The 19,098-nt window shown below is 42.7% G+C and overlaps 1 protein-coding gene across 3 annotated transcripts in view; it reads left to right on the top strand.

The window, feature by feature from the left end:
- Nucleotides 1–19,098, top strand: part of dync2h1 (dynein cytoplasmic 2 heavy chain 1) — a 96,168-nt gene that overhangs the window by 21,460 nt on the left and 55,610 nt on the right. The window contains exons 41-66 of one of the 3 annotated variants that reach the window (XM_072392596.1): nt 1,403–1,602; nt 1,807–1,938; nt 2,150–2,282; nt 2,496–2,703; nt 2,800–2,929; nt 3,171–3,326; nt 6,389–6,648; nt 7,365–7,611; nt 7,780–7,931; nt 8,070–8,214; nt 8,781–8,883; nt 11,473–11,637; nt 12,309–12,433; nt 12,830–13,078; nt 13,331–13,439; nt 13,955–14,068; nt 14,543–14,685; nt 15,044–15,125; nt 15,359–15,519; nt 15,670–15,807; nt 16,865–16,978; nt 17,088–17,248; nt 17,445–17,568; nt 17,717–17,838; nt 17,958–18,044; nt 18,830–18,956. In XM_072392596.1, coding sequence (XP_072248697.1) covers nt 1,403–1,602; nt 1,807–1,938; nt 2,150–2,282; nt 2,496–2,703; nt 2,800–2,929; nt 3,171–3,326; nt 6,389–6,648; nt 7,365–7,611; nt 7,780–7,931; nt 8,070–8,214; nt 8,781–8,883; nt 11,473–11,637; nt 12,309–12,433; nt 12,830–13,078; nt 13,331–13,439; nt 13,955–14,068; nt 14,543–14,685; nt 15,044–15,125; nt 15,359–15,519; nt 15,670–15,807; nt 16,865–16,978; nt 17,088–17,248; nt 17,445–17,568; nt 17,717–17,838; nt 17,958–18,044; nt 18,830–18,956 — 3,887 coding nt within the window. Of the gene's footprint in view, nt 1–1,399; nt 1,603–1,806; nt 1,939–2,149; nt 2,283–2,495; nt 2,704–2,799; nt 2,930–3,170; nt 3,327–6,388; nt 6,649–7,364; nt 7,612–7,779; nt 7,932–8,069; nt 8,215–8,780; nt 8,884–11,472; nt 11,638–12,308; nt 12,434–12,829; nt 13,079–13,330; nt 13,440–13,954; nt 14,069–14,542; nt 14,686–15,043; nt 15,126–15,358; nt 15,520–15,669; nt 15,808–16,864; nt 16,979–17,087; nt 17,249–17,444; nt 17,569–17,716; nt 17,839–17,957; nt 18,045–18,829; nt 18,957–19,098 lie in introns of all 3 variants that reach the window. The other 2 variants (XM_072392597.1, XM_072392595.1) reach the window with 2 other exon arrangements.

Below are 19,098 nucleotides of genomic sequence, written 5' to 3'. Positions count from 1 at the left end.
ACATGCAAGACATCCAAACTGAGTCATTTTTTTTTAAAAAGCATTGTCCCTGAAATGTATGTTTTGAATGTAAAGTCTAAGTAAGAAAAAAAAAATCCATCAATATTTGTGATGAGAAAACCATCTCTATTGTCAGACCATCATGTTTTGCCTTGTTGTGTTCATCAAAGTCAGCTGTGAAATTCACCTCAAAGCCAAAAACAGCCAGAGGTTTGAGTGTTTTCGATCGTTTCTTTCTCCATGCATCTTGGAAGTAGAGGAAATTGTGCCACGAATCCCTGCTCTGCGTCTGATGTAAAGACTTTTTCACTTCACCAAAATTTTAAATAATCTGTAAGCTTAGTTTCAGGCCATTCGTCCCCCCCCCCCAACAGTGAGGTGCTGGAAAGGGCTGTACAGCAACTTTCTGACCTCAGACACAGAGAGTTGATACAAAAGACTGACTGAACTGGTATGGAGATGCTCTTCCTGTACCTAACGTGATCGTATCGCAGAATCTTTTATCAGTGCGAGCGTTTTTTTGTGTTATTTCTGCTCAGTGCAAGAAAATACACAAGACCAGCCATGTCTCCATACACCTCCTGTCCTTCCTGTCAAAGTCCTTCAATAAAGGCACACCATCAACTGACATGAAGTCCAAAAGCATCCCCTAAAACTTCCCTTCCCGAGTGTTTTTCCCCATTTATACTTTTGTCCTTCTCCACGCTCTTGTTCCCTAGCACCTCAGCAGAGTTGTTCTGTTTACCTCCTCGGCACCTCTTTCCCCACCTTCTTCGCCCTTCGTCTGACCTCTTGTTAGCGCTCTCTCAGATGCCTGCCTGTCGATGCTGCTTTCGTCCCACTCATTCTCATGCTCTGCCCCCTGCCTCCCCCACCCCCCTACATCCCCTTTGTGTCCCTTCTTTTCAGTATCTTCTCATCTGTCTCTCTCCTGGTCGTCGTCCCTTTTCTTGATTCTCTCCCTCGCTCCCTTTCAAATCTTTCTGGTTCACTACCCACCTTTCATCTGTCCAACACAGACACATATCCACACCGCGCACATCTCCTGTCTGTCGATGAGTCCCCAAGGTTATCCCACGTTGTCTCTATGTCGTCTAGCCAAGTGTTGTTGTAGAAAAACACCACATTTGTGCCTGCAGGGAAGGAAAGAGTCTTTGTAGTTGAGAACAAAAGTATTGACAAAGTCATAGATCATGGCAGGCTTTGCCAATTAGCAAATGTGCAAGAGCAAAACAGTAATGACTAGATCTTTTGTATTAGTCTCCATCTGTCTTCTTGTTAACGTTTTGTTTCTTTGCAGTTTTCTCTGCAAGGAAGCAATGAGAAATATCCAACAAGATCTTTTTTTTTACTTGTTATTCCTGCTTTGAATTCGACACTAATTTCTTTCATCTACAAGCAGTCCAGGAGAGCAACATGGTGGTTCAGGCATTGAGACTGAACACCATGTCCAAGCTGACATTTGCGGACAGCTCGCGGTTCGATGCTCTGGTCAGAGATGTCTTCTCCGGGATTAATTTCACCAATGTGGACGACCAGATACTAATGCATGCGTTAGAACAAGTCTACAAGGAGGCACAACTTGAACTAATACCCAGCCAGGTGTGTGTAGGAGGTTATCATTTACTCTCTGAAAATGTAAATGTTTTGCGTGATAAAACCTGTTGTGAAATGTCATTGAGCCAGTTTGACGAACTCCTTACTGCAGTTTGTCTGTTATAAGCAACGGCAAATGGTTTGCTAACAAGGTGCCAGGAAAAATAAACAAAACGCCATAACCAACAGCTTTATTGGTGACTGTTTCAGCTGAAAAAAGCCCTGGAGCTTAACGAACAGCTGAGACAGCGTATGGGTATAGTCATTGTTGGGCCAAGTGGAGCAGGCAAGTCTACTCTCTGGAGAACGCTCAGGGCTGCTCTCGGCAAGACAGGCAAAGTGGTACGTAGAGGCTCAACCTCCTCTTTGGAGTTTTAATTTATCCGTTCAACTGTATATCTATTATTTCATTTGAAAGAAAATATTCAAAATGTTTCCATTGGGCATAACTTTGCCTCCCATAGTATTTACCATATCAAAGATTATGAAAAGAGTTACTTGAACTTTCAGGTTAAAATCATTCCCAGCCTTATCATCTTGCGGATTTTTGTAGGTGAAGCAGTACACAATGAATCCTAAGGCCATGCCCAGACAGCAGCTTTTGGGACACATAGACATGGACACCAGGGAATGGGCCGATGGCGTCCTCACACACAGTGCCAGGACAGTTGTCAGAGAACCACAGGGTAGGTGGGAGACCCAACGACTCCACTGATAGTCTGTCTTGTTTACTATGATGTTTGACAACTTAATGCAGTTTGTTCTTCATTTTGGTCCACTTTAGCTGGAAAACCCCTTAAACTGCACCCATTACGCTTGATAAAGTTTAGCTCAAAGTACTCTACATTGGTTGTGCACTGTGCTGGGATTATTGCATATGTATTTTTTGTATTTCCAAGAGGTGAACTCCTGGATAGTGTGCGATGGGGACATTGATCCAGAGTGGGTTGAGAGCCTGAACTCTGTCCTCGATGACAATCGGTTGTTAACCATGCCTAGCGGCGAGCGCATCCAGTTTGGACCCAATGTTAACTTCCTGTTTGAGACTCACGACCTCAGCTGCGCCTCGCCTGCCACCATATCCCGCATGGGCATGATCTTTCTCAGGTCAGACAGCCTTTGAGGACTGTACGTATTTGAATCAGACTCTGTCTTTCTCAATGCTTGTGTTCATTGTTTTTGCTTGTTGCTCTTGTTCTGAAGTGATGAAGATATTGATGTGGCTGCCTTGCTGAAATCGTGGCTGAGGAGTCAGCCAGACGAGTGTCGCGGTAATCTGGAAAACTGGCTTGGAGATTACTTCCAAAGAGGTCTGGACTGGGTCCTCAAACAGGTAACATTTTCTACATCCTACCACTACATTATTGTCCGTTTTAAACACATTTAATACTAAGCTTTTGCTTTGAAGCTTAAATGGTCCTGTCTTAATTCCCCTTGCATAAGAACCTTTTGCATTTGTGTTTTCTGTGTATGTTGAAAAACTGACTTCCTGAATTGTCAGTCATTCTACTTCTAGACCATTTATCTTGTGATTAACCTTATATATCCCATTATGTCCTCTCCCTGAACATCAGAATGACTTTGTGGTGGAAACTAGTCTGGTGGGTACAGTGTTCAATTCTCTGTCTCACCTCAATGCCGTGACCGAAAGAGGACAGTTCATCGTTGGACTTCTGAGAGGCATGGGAGGGAACCTCAATTTCAAAACACGGCAGGAATTCGCTAAGGAGGTGAGGATTCCTGCGTTTTCTCCTCCGAGGTTGAAATTAACAACGGGTCATCAGTCCTTAAAATCAGAGCAAAGCAGAACTAAATCACAGACCAACACGGCCGTGGACTATCCAGAGAAATGATTAAAACAGTCGACAACGAGAATAAAAATAAGGTCTCAAAATCACAAGACAATGAGGAGCGATCACCACTGTCAGACGGCGCAGGTGTTGTCCCCAGATCAGCTCAAATGAAACAAATGCATTAAGTTTATATTTACTGAGGCAGACTGCTTATATGTGAAATGCCAAACACACACCGCAGACATGAAATAGTTTTGGTGACCTTTTAGCCGTGGAGAGGATTCAACAGATATACATCAGCGCAGCATGAGCCCACCGGCGGTCACAACTGTTTACCAGCGTATCTGTTATCAACAGCTGTCTCAGATCAAAGTTTGTAAAAGCACCAGCTGAACAACGAGGCGTTGATTATAAACTCTATCGCTGCAGATCGGCACAAAATGAATCGTTTTTCCTAAATAGTTTTTCCTAAGACTTCCCTTCCCTCAGTGGGCGTGCTGACTGAGCCTTTGGGATCCCCTCCTGGATCTGCTGGTGTGTTGCCAGGTCTGCAGTCTTGACGCATACGAGCGTCACACTTGTAGCCAAATTATATATATCGCCGGCACACAAGGCACCAACGATATATATTTATAGCGGAAACACGTAGCGTGATGTGATAAGATATAAGGATTTATCAGAAAGTTCTCACTATCTGAATGAGCCTTATTTAACCTCGTTTTAGGGCACCACCTTCAATCCAAGGAAAAAGACAGAATCTTACGATTCTGGTATGTTACATTAATAATCAATTATTAATTAATAACTAAGAAATTCCAGTCTCATATAGTCGCTACTCGTGAATTCTCGTTTCGTTGGACTCACACATACGTATAGAACACATACACAAAAGCCGGTTGATTTTATATATGAACCATTTATTAAGATGATATGAGCAAAGACATGAACCTTAAGACAACATGAGAAATGCTTTGAATATGGATGATTATATAAGAAACACTTAGTGAATTGAAAAGAACTAAGGGGATGGGATGGATCGATACCGGAATCATTCAAATAGTCTAGCTTTGTTACTATTTGAATTTAAAGGCTAACAACTTGGGTTGATTTATCATTTTAACAGCAAATTCTCTCGACACCCACCGCATACCGTCTGAAATGTAAGAACAGGGCAGATCTTACGGTCAGGTCAGCTCCGAACCACAGGTCATCGCCAGCGGGTCCCACTGGGTCTCTCTCTCGGTTCCGCGTCTCGCGGCCTTCGTTGTGGTTGACTTTCAGGGACTGGACCGGTCGCTTTCCTGCACTGGAGAATGGCTTCCTTCTGATAGCTTGAAGACGAACGGGGTGGTGTGTCAGAATTCACGCAAATAATGATAAAACTGTCCAAGGGTGGAGTTGGGTTTGGTTGCTGACCAACTCTGATGAGGTGAACTTAAATTCACCAAAGGTTGACAAAAAGGTTGACAAGCTTAACGCTGGCTCCTTTTGGTGATCAAAACTAGATGAGGATGCTGCAGCAGCAGAGTTTAAAACGTGCTATAGAGAGTAGACAGGATGACGGACGAACAAAAACGCAAAATGTATCTTTCTACTACATTCTTCTCTTTCTGTCTTTGTTCGGACCTTCTTCTTCCATCTCATCTTCCTCTCCTGCCATTTTCAAAGACTCTCCGCCAGACTCTCATTCCATCAGTTAGAGCTCTCTGCTCTTCATCTTCTCTACTGATCTGGACCTTCAATATTCTCTTTCAATATTCCGTCCATATTCTATTCAAGAACTTGTGCGAACACTGGGCAATAACTGACTTTTCCTCGCGGTTTCCGGAGTTTGATTCGCGGAGGCGGGGCATGACGTAGGCCTACGCTACACTTTCAGCCAATGGTATGCCTGAAACTGTTGTGACGTCTGCCTGGGCGTATTTTGTAAGGCGACCTGCAAGGAGAATTCAACTCCTGCATTCCTCCGTCTCATAAACATTTGTTCAGAGGATTCTAAAACACCATAACTTGTTAAGATATAAAGGGTAAAGATATAGCATAAACTTAGGATATAAAGACAGCAAAAACAACATAACATAACATAACATGATGGTTATGAGTCTCAAAATTCAGATGGATATCTGTAGAGTTACAAAGTATGAATAACGGCTCCATAAGCTGATTAGTAATTTTCCAAAATAATAATATCTTCCGTATCGTTCCACGTATGATCATGAAAAAGGTATTAAAATGCAGCTTGTGATATCACTGAGAACATGAAAGAACTTGTACAAAGATACAAAGCACATTTAATACAGTTTAAAGATTCAGCTAAAAAGTTATTCAGGGTGAGATCCTTTTGAGAGGTCCATGCAGCGGCTGTCTCTGGCTTGAATCAGAGTCGGGGCAAACTGTCACCATTGTTTACTTTGAACCCTATAGGGTCGGAGGGGTCCTGTTCTGGTTTGCCCCAATACTCTCCTGAAAGAGTCCGTTGTTTGTTCAGCTTAGTTAGCACTAAGCTATTAATGCATTTACCTAAATTCATGGCACGGGTCTGTGGAAAGAGGGGCTGAGAAAACTCCCCCCGAATGCTTTAGTGGGCAAAGGTTGTTGTAAATTTCTCATCTTTGATGTAGAAATCCCTCATCTGGTATTTCCACACTGACCATCCCCACAAAAGAATGTTGCAGTCATTTCAAATCTTAAGTTTGTATTAAATTCCACACTTGAGTTCGCTTCACACTTCGTGAAAATATACCAGTTTTTCTTGTTCTCATTGTTCCGTCCAGGGAAGTCGCCATTTCATGATTAACAGTCCAACTCTACAGTCCAGTAAAACCCATATCTTTGTTTTAAGCAGCTACTGTCTAACAAATGTCTCATTTAGAAATAGAATAGAATAGAATAGAAAAAAACTTTATTCATCCTCCAGTGGGGGAAATGCAAAATTGATTTCCATGCTGTTGCTTTACTCAGACTTTGATATTTGCCCTTATTTGCTTTTATCTCTGCAGTTGCTCAGCTGGGCTAGGGAAAGTCCACCGAATGCCAGGAAACCGCTCGATACCTACTACGATTCTGACAGCGGCAGTCTAGCTGCATACATTTTCCAGCGTCCTGAGGGTCTCACACTGGAACAGTTCTCTCACACGCACATGCTACCTGTAATAGAGACTCCTGGCATGCTAAGAGGTCTGCACGGTTTCTCCCCATGGCTCACAGCTCAGCACAGGCAGCCCTTCATGGTGGTTGGCCCCGAGGGCTGCGGAAAAGGGTAATTGAATATGCATTACAAGTGCATGCACAAACAAAGTACACGAGTACAATCGAGCACAACTGTCATCTTGGTCTTCTTGTAGAAAAAGGGATCGGCAAGGCCACAGTGAAGGAATGTTCATTACACTCTAAGATGGGGCCCGAAGATGACAAAATCTGACAAAATAGACAAAACAACACCATCAACGGTGAAATCAAAGCAGCTTTTGTTCAAAACTTGGCCTTTCTGGTGAATGCACTGACAGATCAGAAAAGGGATCAGATCTGTACATGCATCTGTGTATGTTTTATGCGCTCAGGCTTGAGTGAGTGCTCAGAGTCGTCATCCTCATGTCTCGCCACGCTTCTTCTAAAACGTCACTATGCCAGTTAGAGGGTTTGGCAGCTCATTCCCTTGACAAAAGAACATGTAATTTGTTTACGCACTGATTACATGGACTAAGCTTGCATAATCATACACACAACCCGTGTACTTTTTATGGTTATTTCATCCTCTTGATGTGTCTATTTTTGCCTTTAAGTCAGCTGGTGCAGACATTATTCCTTAGATCCGAAGAGGCTCCTTCTGTTGCAGCGTGAAACTGTCTCTTGTCCTGACACCATCCAAACATGTATGACACTGAGCTGTGTAAATGTTTAAGCATTGACTGAAGCCTTTTCATAATGCTGAGGCGACGTCTCTCGACCTTTCTGGGCCTGTCGTTTACTCTGCAGCATGCTCCTGCGCTGCGCCTTCACTCGGCTGCGGTCCACCCAAGTCGCTGTGGTTCACTGCAGCGCCCAGACCTCATCTCGCCATGTCCTCCAGAAGCTCAGCCAAACATGTCTGCTGCTCAGCTCAAACACCGGCCGAGTGTTCAGACCCAAGGACTGTGAGAACCTGGTCCTTTACCTAAAAGACATCAACCTGCCCAAACCAGACAAATGGGGGACCAGCAACCTCACTGCCTTCCTGCAACAGGTTAAAATGATAACGCGAATGAGCAAAAACTACAGATAGTTCGATAAATGATTGAAGGGATAGATTAGGCACAGAATATGGCATTTGTTCAAATCCCTTTTGTAAAATAAAGTGCACCTGGAATGATTTTAATGTGATACCCCTTCTCCCTTCTGCCTTTTCTTCCAGGTGTTGACATATAAGGGATTTTATGATGAAAATCTAGAGTGGGTGAGTCTTGAGAACATTCAGGTGGTGGCCTCCATGTCAACGGGAGGCGCTGTCGGCAGCCATTCACTTACCTCCCGCTTCACCTCGATTGTACGCATCTGCACCATAGAGTAAGTACGGCACCAGTGACCTAAAACTAAAAAGCAGTTCTTTTTACATGCAAATACATCACCTTTGGTTTCCTTCTAACTATGAACCTTTCTTTATTTCCACCCACTGTTTCTCTGCTCCTGTGCCTCTCTGATTAGCTATCCAGACAGAGAGCAGCTGCAGAACATCTACTCTGCTTACCTGCAACCCGTTCTCCAGCATAGCCTGGGCAACCAGGCAGCCTGGGCCAGCACAGGAAAAACACACCAGCTGTCTGGGTCTCTTGTGCAGCTTTATGAACAGGTATTGAATTTGATGGGACGTTCATTCATGGGTACGTCTGCGTATGCAATGACTGGATAAATTGGACAATCTATATATGTTCGGTCTCAGGATAAAATACATATAAACATGAAGCACGTCCACGTTTTATGTAATCATTCCAAGTATTTACAGTTACTTATGTTGAAGACTCTCATACATGACACAGCACGACACAGAGGAATAATGTTTATTTGAATTGCACAGCTTTGCCCTATAGTAGACAGCGTCACCAAATGCTTTATAGGACTACTTTTCTGCCGGTTTGAAATGTCACATTCTGTGATACTTGATGGTGGGATGCTCATGTTTGCACACTCTGTTACGAAAGTGGATTATAGACTCTGAACAGAACCTTTGAACTTACACCTTGTCCGTGTGGTCATTTTTGAAAAGAGAGTGAGTAGCTTATACCTTCAAGTAGGATGATTATAGATATGAAGCGACCACAGTAAATAGTTAGAGCTCTAAAGAGGCAGAAGTATTTTGGAAAGAGTGCTTTAATGAATTTTTTTAAAATGTTTTTCTGTTTGTTTCTGTCCTCCAAGGTGAAAGCTAAGTTTACCGTAGATGACCACAGTCACTACCTGTTTACCCCCTGCATCCTCACAGAATGGGTCCTCAGCCTTCTTCGATACGACCTCACTGCCGGTAACCAAAGTCAAAAGCGAAAAAAAAAAAAAGTCCCTTACACAAAATGTATTCATGTGTTTGAGCACTTTTTGATGGGATTAATGGTTAAAGGTAGAACACGGTGATGCAGCAAACCACTTTTTTCTTTGCCAAGAGAGAGCTAAGTCACTCTCCCTGACTGAGAGGCAGGGGAAGAAAAGTGGAGCGTGGATTACCAGGCTTTCTGTCAACAGCTGTATGCCACAGTCTTCTGTACGCTGATGAAGACCTTAAATGAAAATAAAAGTTTAAAGGGAAGGATTTTGAGCTATTTATCTTTTTTTTTGATAGCTAGTTGGGCAGTCCCGTTTTTATTTGTGTTATTATCGCTCTCCTTGTATTATAATCCCAGCTTTTTTTCTCCTGCGTCGTGGCAGCCAGTTCAAACATGTGTGCAGGTTAGCTTGGGAGTCACTGCCGTGCATTTCGGCATTTCAGCTTTTCAGATTCTCCTACAAAATGATTAAACCACATCCATTGCTGAAAGGCCTGCTACAAAGAGGGGATGAGTCCAGAATCAACACTGCTCTTACTCTAATTTTCTCGCTGAATTAAGTTTAAGCTGTTTTTTTTTTTACATTAACAAGTGGAAACCTTCATCATCAAATCTGTGGTCTGGATAAAAGGACTTTTTAACTCCATTTTAGAGAAAAATGCTGTTTGTAAACAAACCCCACAGTTTAATCTTTTTTTTTTCTATTCTTGAACTCCTCATATGAAAGTATGTGTTGTTGAGCAACAAAAAGCACCTATGACTCAGTTTTGACTCAAGTGGCGACTGTCACCTTTTTCTTCAGCCTGTCTTTCTTTTTCTACCTCCTCCCTCCTTTCCTGAATTCCTCTGTCACTCATCTCTCTCGCCCCCTTTTATCATCCCCTCCCTTCGGTGTCCTTTCATCTCTCCCTCTGTCAGTCTTTCTCCCCTTCTGCAATGTGTTCCTGCTGTGATAGAGAGTCCAATCATTTATTTTAATTAAACGCGTCAGCAGACAAACTTCTCTTTTGCTATGCTCAACATTTTTCTGACTTACTCTTTTCTTCTTCTGCCCACTTCCTCCCGCTGCTGCTGCTTACCTTCTTTTTTGGTATGTGAAAACCCTTTTCTCTTTATATTATTCCTATGATTTTGGTCATGCATGTGTATGACTGCCTGTTTTCGAGTTTAAATGAAGGGAGATCATACAGGAAGTCGCTTCTTTTCTTTACAGCCATCTCAAAAAGCTGTCAGAAGTAACTGATTGTCTTTATTTTACATGAGTGGTATGATCACCACAGAAGTGGTTTTGGGCCAGCATCACAGATATAGAAAAGCACTTCAGCGTGACAACTGAGTTTTGACACATTAGCATATGTTGAATTTATATTTGGTATTCTAGGAAAACCCCAGAGTGTAAACTTTGACACTGTTTGACTTCTTCCTCAAAACTATCTTGATAACATGACAGTCATTTTTGAAAGCAGTGGACTGTGAATACACAGATTTGCCTTTGGCTTCACCCTCTTGCTCTTTTTTGTTTTTAGCTTGCAACGCCCCTCTATTTCTAGGGGGAATCCAGCACATTTAGTCTCACCCTCCACAGTGCCTTTCTCATGCTTCAAAAACAGCCCTTTGACTCATGTTGAGCCCTGAGTCATTCTGTTAACATGGCACTTATTCTTCTTCTTTCTGAAACTATAGATATTAACAGATAAAAAAAAAAAATACACATTGCATTTGTAGTTTAGATGTTAGGAGCAGAAAATGTGAATTGAATGTTCTAGTTAAGAACAAAAATCCAATGCACAGAGCGAAGGGGTGCGAAGGTTTTGAGCTACCTCTCATTTCGACCTATTTTCGTCTTTCAAAGTTTTTCTTGTAGCAGACCTTTTTTCAGAGGACTTAGAAATAGGAAAAATCCAGCAAGGACCTGATATGGGGCCTGAGAAATGTATGGAGTCCTTCAGTTCATCCATCTACTGTTTGCTGAGGCCTCATCAGAAAACTTCATGGAAGGGTGGCTGTCAAAGAAGCCATTCTTAAGGAAGGGAAACGGGGAGAAAAGCCTGAAGTTTGCCAAATGACACAAGAAGTGGACTGAAAATCAGCCACAACAGGTCTTATGGAGGGATGAATCCTCCCCTGAGCCTGGACTCCAAGATTATTGAGGCAGTGTGGGATCATGGGCAAAACAAAAGGCTGCCAACATCCAAAGAAGAGCTTTGAATAAGAGTCCTTCAAGAAGCCTGGAGAACTATTCCTAAAGACTACTTAAAGAAATGACAAGAAAGCTTGTTTAAGAGGGTTCCCACTGTGTTCAAGAGTGCTGACTTTTTCAAGCTCATAACAATGGCACAATTTCTGTTTTTGCCTCTATATGTCTATCTTTATTTACTCCTTTTTTTTCAGAAAATGACCAGTTTTTCCTTTTTCCAGGGACTATATAAAGAAATGAGGGGTGGCTCAAGACTTTTGTCCAGTACCGTCCAAATGGCATTTTTGGGTAGAAATGTGCAGCGCTATCCTGTTGAGCATTTACCCAATTATGTGTGTGTGTGTGTGTGTGTGTGTCTCCCCTTCTCCGTCTTTAGCCCAATCCAATTTGACAGACAGCGTGTTGGAGGTGGTGGCATATGAGGCCAGGAGGCTGTTCAGAGACCGGCTCGTTTCCTCCAAAGACCTTCACACCTTTGATAACATCCTCTCGTCCATCATACGAGGAGACTGGGGCTCTGACGCTCTGGATAACATGACTGGTATGGCACAGCTCTCCATTTGCAGTTTCCTGCCAGCCCGGCATTTCTGCTAGGCAGGAAGGATTCCATTATACTGGAGATGAAGTACTCGAATCAGTTCATGCCGGCATTTACAGACTGTCACTCATGCCTGAAGGAAAGCAGTATTTGATTATTTCAGAGCTCCTTTGACAGCTCAGCATATGGCAATTTCTCTGCTAATAGTCTGTTTACTTACTTTAAAGCAGCATGATGTTAATAATTACTTTTCTTTCCCCAGTTGGTTTTACTGCTTGGAATCACATGGCTTGTAAACAGACTGTGTGCTTAGTAATGTTTCTTATCCACTGATCAAGAATATAATGTCACCCACAGCTGATCGATCTATTTCTAATGATAGGTTTGATATGTTGGCAACGGACTATGAATTGTGGTTGTGGCTGGCAACGTGCCAGTGTGTTCTATGGCTTTTAATGCAAGATGCATAAAGTCGTGCTAGAATTAATGTTATCTTGTCTTACCGGAGGGCCTCTCTGGATCATTAGAACGTGAGACTGAAAGTTCTTCCTCGTGCTGCAAACGACAACTTGTAGAACTGCTGTTTTTGTCAGAGTATATGTTGTTTTAGCGTATGATGTGGTTTGATATGTGGCTATGCTACTAAAAGTCTGCAATATTTTTCCTGCCTGCAGATGGGTTCTATGTGACATGGGGAGCCTCTGAAGGGGCTGTGATGGCCCCAGGCCAGCCTCTGCCTCCTCATGGTAAACAGTTGGGTCGCCTGGATTCTGCCGATTTAAAACAAGTTGTACAGAAGGTATGCAATGAGGAACTGTTTTTTTTTTCTTTGGTCTGTAATGTCTTGTTTGAGTAGCTATGCACATTTTTTTATGGACTTGCATACAGGAATAGAGCAATTGAGTTGATTTTTTTTATTCGTGCTGCTGTTTTGTAACAATGACGCTGTGGAGGAGACACATTTGAATAATAACAGACGCTATGTATTGAATATTCAAGTTTTCATGTTTTTGGAACGATGAACTTCATTATTTATTATGAACATTGTGATTTTACAACCTCACTGTGGTGATTTAAAGGTGTATTTTACTGTTGCTGCTGTTATTCTGTTGTTGGACTCTTGTGGTTGTGGGTATTTTAAGCCTCTCTTTTGCACCTCCATTCCTCTATGGTCTTTTTTTTTTCTCTTCACCAGGGAGTAGTGCTGTACAGCCGCGATAACAAAGAGCTGGACCTTCTCCTGTTCTGGGAAGTGTGTGACTTTGTGTCCAGGGTAGATCGGGTTCTGAGCCGACCCGGGGGCTCTCTGCTTCTGGCGGGGCGGAGTGGAGTGGGTCGGCACACAGCCACGTGCCTGGTGGCACACATGCATGGATACACCTTGTTCACACCGAAAGTTTCCCGTGTTTATACCCTGAAGCATTTCAGCAATGATCTCAAGTCGGTGAGAAGGGCTTTATCGGCTTAACTGGTTCACATTATGCTTAACTAACTGTTTTTTGGGAGAATACTCCCAGAGATAATCACATTATGCCTTCAAGCTGTTCAGTAACATGTGTTTTTCAGATTGAATTTGGGTTTTATTTGCCACCTGTTCCTAGCACAGAGTTGAAAGGATGTTCTCTTATGAAAGTATGTCTGAAATGTTCATGTATATATCAAATGTTTATGTAATATACATGCATTATATACTCAGGTGATGCAACTGGCAGGTCTGGATGGCCAACAGGTGGTTTTACTATTGGAGGATTATCAGTTTGTCCACCTGGCTTTCTTAGAAATGGTGAACAGCCTGCTGTCTTCAGGTGTGTGTCCGTATTTACATTTTTATGAAAATAGATCTGAATTGTCGCACTTCAGCTTTTAAACGTTGTTTTAGGATTATTGAGAGAAGGATAGAAATTTCCATTAGGTTGATAAAATAGACAAAGTGTAGTTTAGAGAGGATTAATTGCGGCACTATTTCTTGGCAGGACATGCTGGAGACGATCCTCATTTGAGCTTCAGACGTTTGTCTTTTAGACCACTACCACTATTTAGATTTGTTCCAGGTTAAGCTTCACTTTCCTCTTAATTTGGAGCAGGCAGGTTTGCATGATGGTATGAATCTTCATGGAAATGTGTACATGTGTTTTTCAGAAAAGGCTAAACTTTTCCATGCATTTGACTGTTTTATTATAGCTAAATAAATTCTCAAAAGTATGAAGAGTCCACTTGATGTTCCTGTGAAAATGAACCATGCACTGCAGCCGCAGCAAAAACCACAAAGCCATACAAAGTCTTTTGTTGCCTCTAAGAGACGACATGTGTTATTTTTCAGGTGAAGTTCCTGGGTTGTATACCCCAGAGGAGCTTGAGCCATTACTCTCATCACTGAAAGATGCTGCTTCCCATGATGGATTCACAGGACCTCTCTACAACTACTTCTCCTTCAGTCAGTATCAATAATAGCCCCCCCCCTCCGATATGTCCACCTCTATCTAAAAAGCATGTGTTGTGCACTGGTCCTTCTCTCATTGTACATTTCTGCTACATTCGTGCAATTTCTTTCCGCAGAGTGTTATCTTCTCTTCTTTTCCGTTCTTTCCTTTTCCGACTCTGTTCTTCTGCCTCCCTGCTGTGCGTGTGCTGCAGAAATGGCAGCATGTCACTGAAGCACCAGCTTCTGCCAGACAATCAAATCAATAGCTCCACTGTTGTCACAGTTAGCTGCCTAAAGAGCTCTCTGCTCACCCCCACCCTCCAGCTCTGCCAGTGAGGCGCAAGCTGAAAGAGACGATATGAGAGACACAAGATCTAATGGCGGTCTCCATGTTGTCCCACACAATGTGTGTTTCTCTGGACAGAATTTCTCTACTCGTTCTTCTTTTTTTTTGTTGTTGACTTTTGTTTTCTGCATCTCATTTAGGAATCCAGCGGAACCTTCACATTGTGCTGATCATGGACTGCTCCAACTCCAACTTCACCATCAACTGCGAGAGCAACCCGGCGTTTTACCGCAAGTGTTCCGTCCAGTGGATGGAAGGATGGTCTGAGAGCAGCATGAAGAAGGTTCCTGCATAATGACAACAATGACCAAAAAAAAAAAAAGATAAAAATTGGATGTCAAATGGGCAATTATTGATGAAGCTCATTATGATGAGTGTGGAGTTTTGCTGTACAATAAACAGTATATACAAAGAGTTTTGGAGCCCGCTCTTTGATAAGATTAGAATGACTTTGACTACACAAACTCTTTATCAGTGTGCAATCTCTCTAGACCAGTATTGAGCCTCGGTAAGGTCTTGGTACCAAGTCAAATAAATTGCTTGTCGGTCAGTTTTAAAAGTAGACAGGTTTTCTTATCCCCTAAAACGATGCCTTCCACCTAAAATGCTGTGTGGGTTAACCTGTTTGTGTACCTTGATAGATTCCTGAGCTGCTGCTGGCAAAAATGGAGCGAGGAGGGGGAGAGAATGACAGTGAAAAGGCCTCAAATAGGACGAGCTCAGGTAAAAGCACATTAAGCCAAATTTCTTCCAGTTATAGAGGAGGTCTAGGACGTGCCACTTCTTTATTTTATGTGGCTCCTTTCTCTCATTTTACCTGTCGTTTATTAACACAGAAACTTTTTTTTTTTTTGTTATTGGTAAATGATCCAAATATGTAATGAATACAAACTTGTGTTCGCGAGAAGCTGCTACCTTTATAATGTCATAATGTATAAATCCTTGGTTCTCTGCAGGGTCTGAGAAGGGAGACCTGTGCCGCTTGTTCCTATTGGTCCACGAGTCGTGTAGAGAGTACGGTGCGACACCAAGTCAGTACATGGCCTTTCTGCATGTTTACACAGCTTTATACAGCCGGAAGCAAAACCAGCTTACGACAAGACAACAGCATCTGCAGGTAAAATCCGGCCTGTACCACATCTGCAGATTGAATCTGTAGATTCATACGGTAAAGAAGTGTCGGAGCTGGACAAAATAACGAGACGCGCAAACCATTAAGCAACACAATGGTACGCCTCTCACATGCTGTATTGACGTGTGTATGCAGGCAGGGGTATCAAAGCTGAACGAAGCAAAGGCATTGGTGGATGATCTGAAGAAGCGGGCTGCAGAGCAGAGCGCGCTGCTGAAGACGAAACAACAGGAGGCGGATGCTGCCCTGCAAGAAATCACCACCTCCATGCAGGTGTGTGTGTGTGTGTGTGTGTGTGTGTTTGCAGGCATATTTGTGACACACAGAGCTGTCCTACAGGCTTTTATGTTTCCTCTCCTCTCTTCTCCTGTCCTCTCCTCTCATCCTCTTATCCTCTCTCCCTGTCTCTCCTCTCTCCATCTGCGTTTTATGTCACGAGAAACTTTTTCCAGATTTCCCCTGGCTGTGTTCTCCCTGCTGTGAAGACACTATTTATTCTAATTTATGAGCACTGATGTTTATTAGTCTGTTTTATGACTTCTCCTCCAATGTTCTCTATATTCTGATATCCACATTTCCATTTCCTCCTCCGGGCTCTGTCTTGAGGACAGATAGATGGATAAAAGGAAGCTAACCTCTGTTGGCCAGTTATGATATTTTACTGTCTCTTCACTCGGGAGAATGTGCATTTTCGAGTACGATAGAAGGAAGAGAGACATAGGGAAAGTAAAAGAACAAACTTTCCGACTGTTTGCAGAGACATAATTAACTGCTAAACTCGTCTCTTTGGTCTGTTGCAGCTCTGTCGCCTGTGGAGACAGAGACAGCAGGGAGGGAAAAAGTGACTGATGCTTTGTAAAGACACAAATATTCAGTACTGGGAGAAATAGAAGGAAAATGAGAAGGAGATTTGAAGGGGAAAAAAGGAGAATGCTTTATAAAGCATGTAGTCAACACTTTTCTGTGGGAGACTTAAAGGAATAGAGAGAATCTTCAATAAGAAGATTAGTGTTGGATGAAGATGTGATGGGATGATATGGATAGATACCGGGGACAGAGAGGTCGGAGAAAGGAAGTGTGCTGCCAAATATTCATCCTGTCTCCCTTTTCAGCCTCAATGACTCTCCCTTTTTCTTGATATTCCTAAACTGAATCTTTGATCTTTGGCTACAGATGAGTGCCTGAACAATTTCAGAATTGATCTATTATAGTTTTTAACAGGCTGTTAAACTTTGGGAGTCTTTTTTTTTTTGTTTGATTCTTTCTTTTTTTATGGCAAATCACAGATGCAATCATAGTATTTTAATCCGGTGTAATCGTTTGTATCTAGAATGCCAGTGACCAGAAGACGGAAATGGAAAAAATAAAAGGGAAAATGGCTCAAGAAGTGTCCAAGATTGAAGAGAGAAAGGCCAAAATCGATGATGAGTTAAAGGAAGTACAGGTAAATTGTCTGATTGATCTTTTTTTTTTTTCGTGCTTGTCATCCCATCCGTGCTAAACCCTCACTTGCCTTTGCATCCCTCCCTCCCCTCACCCTTGCTGCCCTCTAGCCTTTGGTAGATGAAGCAAAGCGTGCTGTTGGAAACATCAAGCCTGAGGCTCTGTCTGAGATCCGCTCTCTCCGCATGCCCCCTGACGTCATCAGAGACATCCTGGAGGGTGTTCTTAGACTAATGGGCATCTTTGACACCACTTGGGTCAGCATGAAGAGGTGAGGGAGGAAAAGAAGGGAAGAATGTTATAGAATGAATCGGAAAGGGGCTTGAATTAGCAATTCAAGCCTAATATTTCTCAAGCCTGAAGTTCTATCTTGTCCGTGACATGCAGAAGTGTCACACTTTTTTCACACATATGATATCCAGTGCTTTCGGTTGCTTATCTCTTACTTTTGCTGCTCTTCTATGTAGCTTTCTCGCTAAGCGTGGTGTGAGGGAGGACATAGCTACATTCGAAGTGAGGAACATCAATCCAGAGATTCGCCAGAGTGTGGAAGAGCTACTCAACAGGAACAAGGCCTCCTTTGAACCAAAGGTCAGCCTGCACTTTTTTTGCCGCAGAATGACAATTCGATCTGTTGTTAATGCTGGTGAATGTCAAGAGTCGCTGTTTTTTCTTTTTAATTCGGCACTGTGACTGCTGCATGTTTGTTTCTGACGTGTGATTCTGTTCTTATTGTCAGAATGCAAAGCGGGCCAGTGCAGCAGCTGCTCCTCTGGCTGCCTGGGTCAAAGCCAACGTCCAGTACTCCTTCGTCCTAGAGAGAATAGAACCACTGGAAAGAGAGCAAGCTGGACTCATGGAGTAGGAACACACATAAACGCACCTCCAGACAACACCAGAAAATGATTTTCGAGATCAGAATGACACACATGACACGCATCCCTAATTCTGCTTTTGTTTATCTGTGTGCCTTTTTAAAGAAACCTCAGGAAAACAGAGAGTAGGAAGAATAAACTCGAGGATCAGCTCAGCAGTGTTGGAGCCAAAGTCAACAAGCTGAAAGAGAAGTATGTTTTTATCCATTCCTTCACCCTTTAATCTTTCTATTCTTCTGTAATTCTGATGATTAAAACATTTCAATGTTGCATTTTGTGATATTACTCCCTCTGGTTTAGTCTTTGTGACTAAATGAGTTGTAAACAGGTCATTTGAACTTATCTTCATGGCAATTATTCTTGAATAATAGCATTCCTCGCAAGTACACAAATGCCCCCCCCCCTTTGCATGCGGTACTTTTTTGCAGTGATTAATATAAACAGTATGCTGCCTGAAGGTGCTTTTTAATTGGCTTCACCTGCTGGTTTAGAATTGGGCTGGTAGTTTGTCTTCAGGGTGTAAGCAATGACATGTGTGATGATTTTCTGATGTTATGATAGGACACGATCGCCTGTGAATAAAGTTATGAGCGACGACTGAATAAAAGGCCAATCTCATTTTTCTATCAGATCGAATAATCAAAGCTTAGCAAAAGCAAACGTCATACTGCATGTGTATCTGAGATCCCTCCTCCTCTGTGTCGTTCTTTCCTCCGTCACCTTTAACTGTTGCTCTTTACAAATACCAGTCCTGCCATTCATCGTACCATCCACCCATGTTCTCACAGTTCTCTAATAACTGAAAGCTGTCTCGCTTCCTCTCAGATCCTCTACATACCACCTCGTAGTTTTAGTCTATTTGATCCGTCTCTGGTGGGGAAAAAAGAATTATCTAACGATCGTCCTGGAAATCTCCGATGATCCGACGCCATTTTCTACTTACCGACATGTATGCTGTCTTCTTATTCTCTCCTCAGGTTTCAGTGTCACACGGCAGAGGCCGCTAAATTGGAGGCCGAGGTGACAAAAGCTCAGGACACGATCACTGCAGCCCAGCAGCTCATATCACAACTGGATGGAGAACACACACGGTGGAACGCACAGGTAGTGTAACATATGAGTTTGTTGATGTGTGTGTGTTTGTGTGGGAGGGTTTACAAATGTACTCCAAAGGGGGCTAATTTACCATGTAGGAGCAACAGGAGGTGTGGGTGTCAGGGAGCGCAGTTGTGTGTGTGTGCGCTAC

Source organism: Leuresthes tenuis, unplaced genomic scaffold (assembly GCF_036924035.1).
Source record: "Leuresthes tenuis unplaced genomic scaffold, fLeuTen1.0.hap1 SCAF_9, whole genome shotgun sequence".
In the NCBI taxonomy this organism is placed as follows: domain Eukaryota; kingdom Metazoa; phylum Chordata; class Actinopteri; order Atheriniformes; family Atherinopsidae; genus Leuresthes; species Leuresthes tenuis.
The sequence above is the reverse complement of the archived record's forward strand: the minus strand, read 5'-3'. Positions and strand labels throughout refer to the sequence as shown.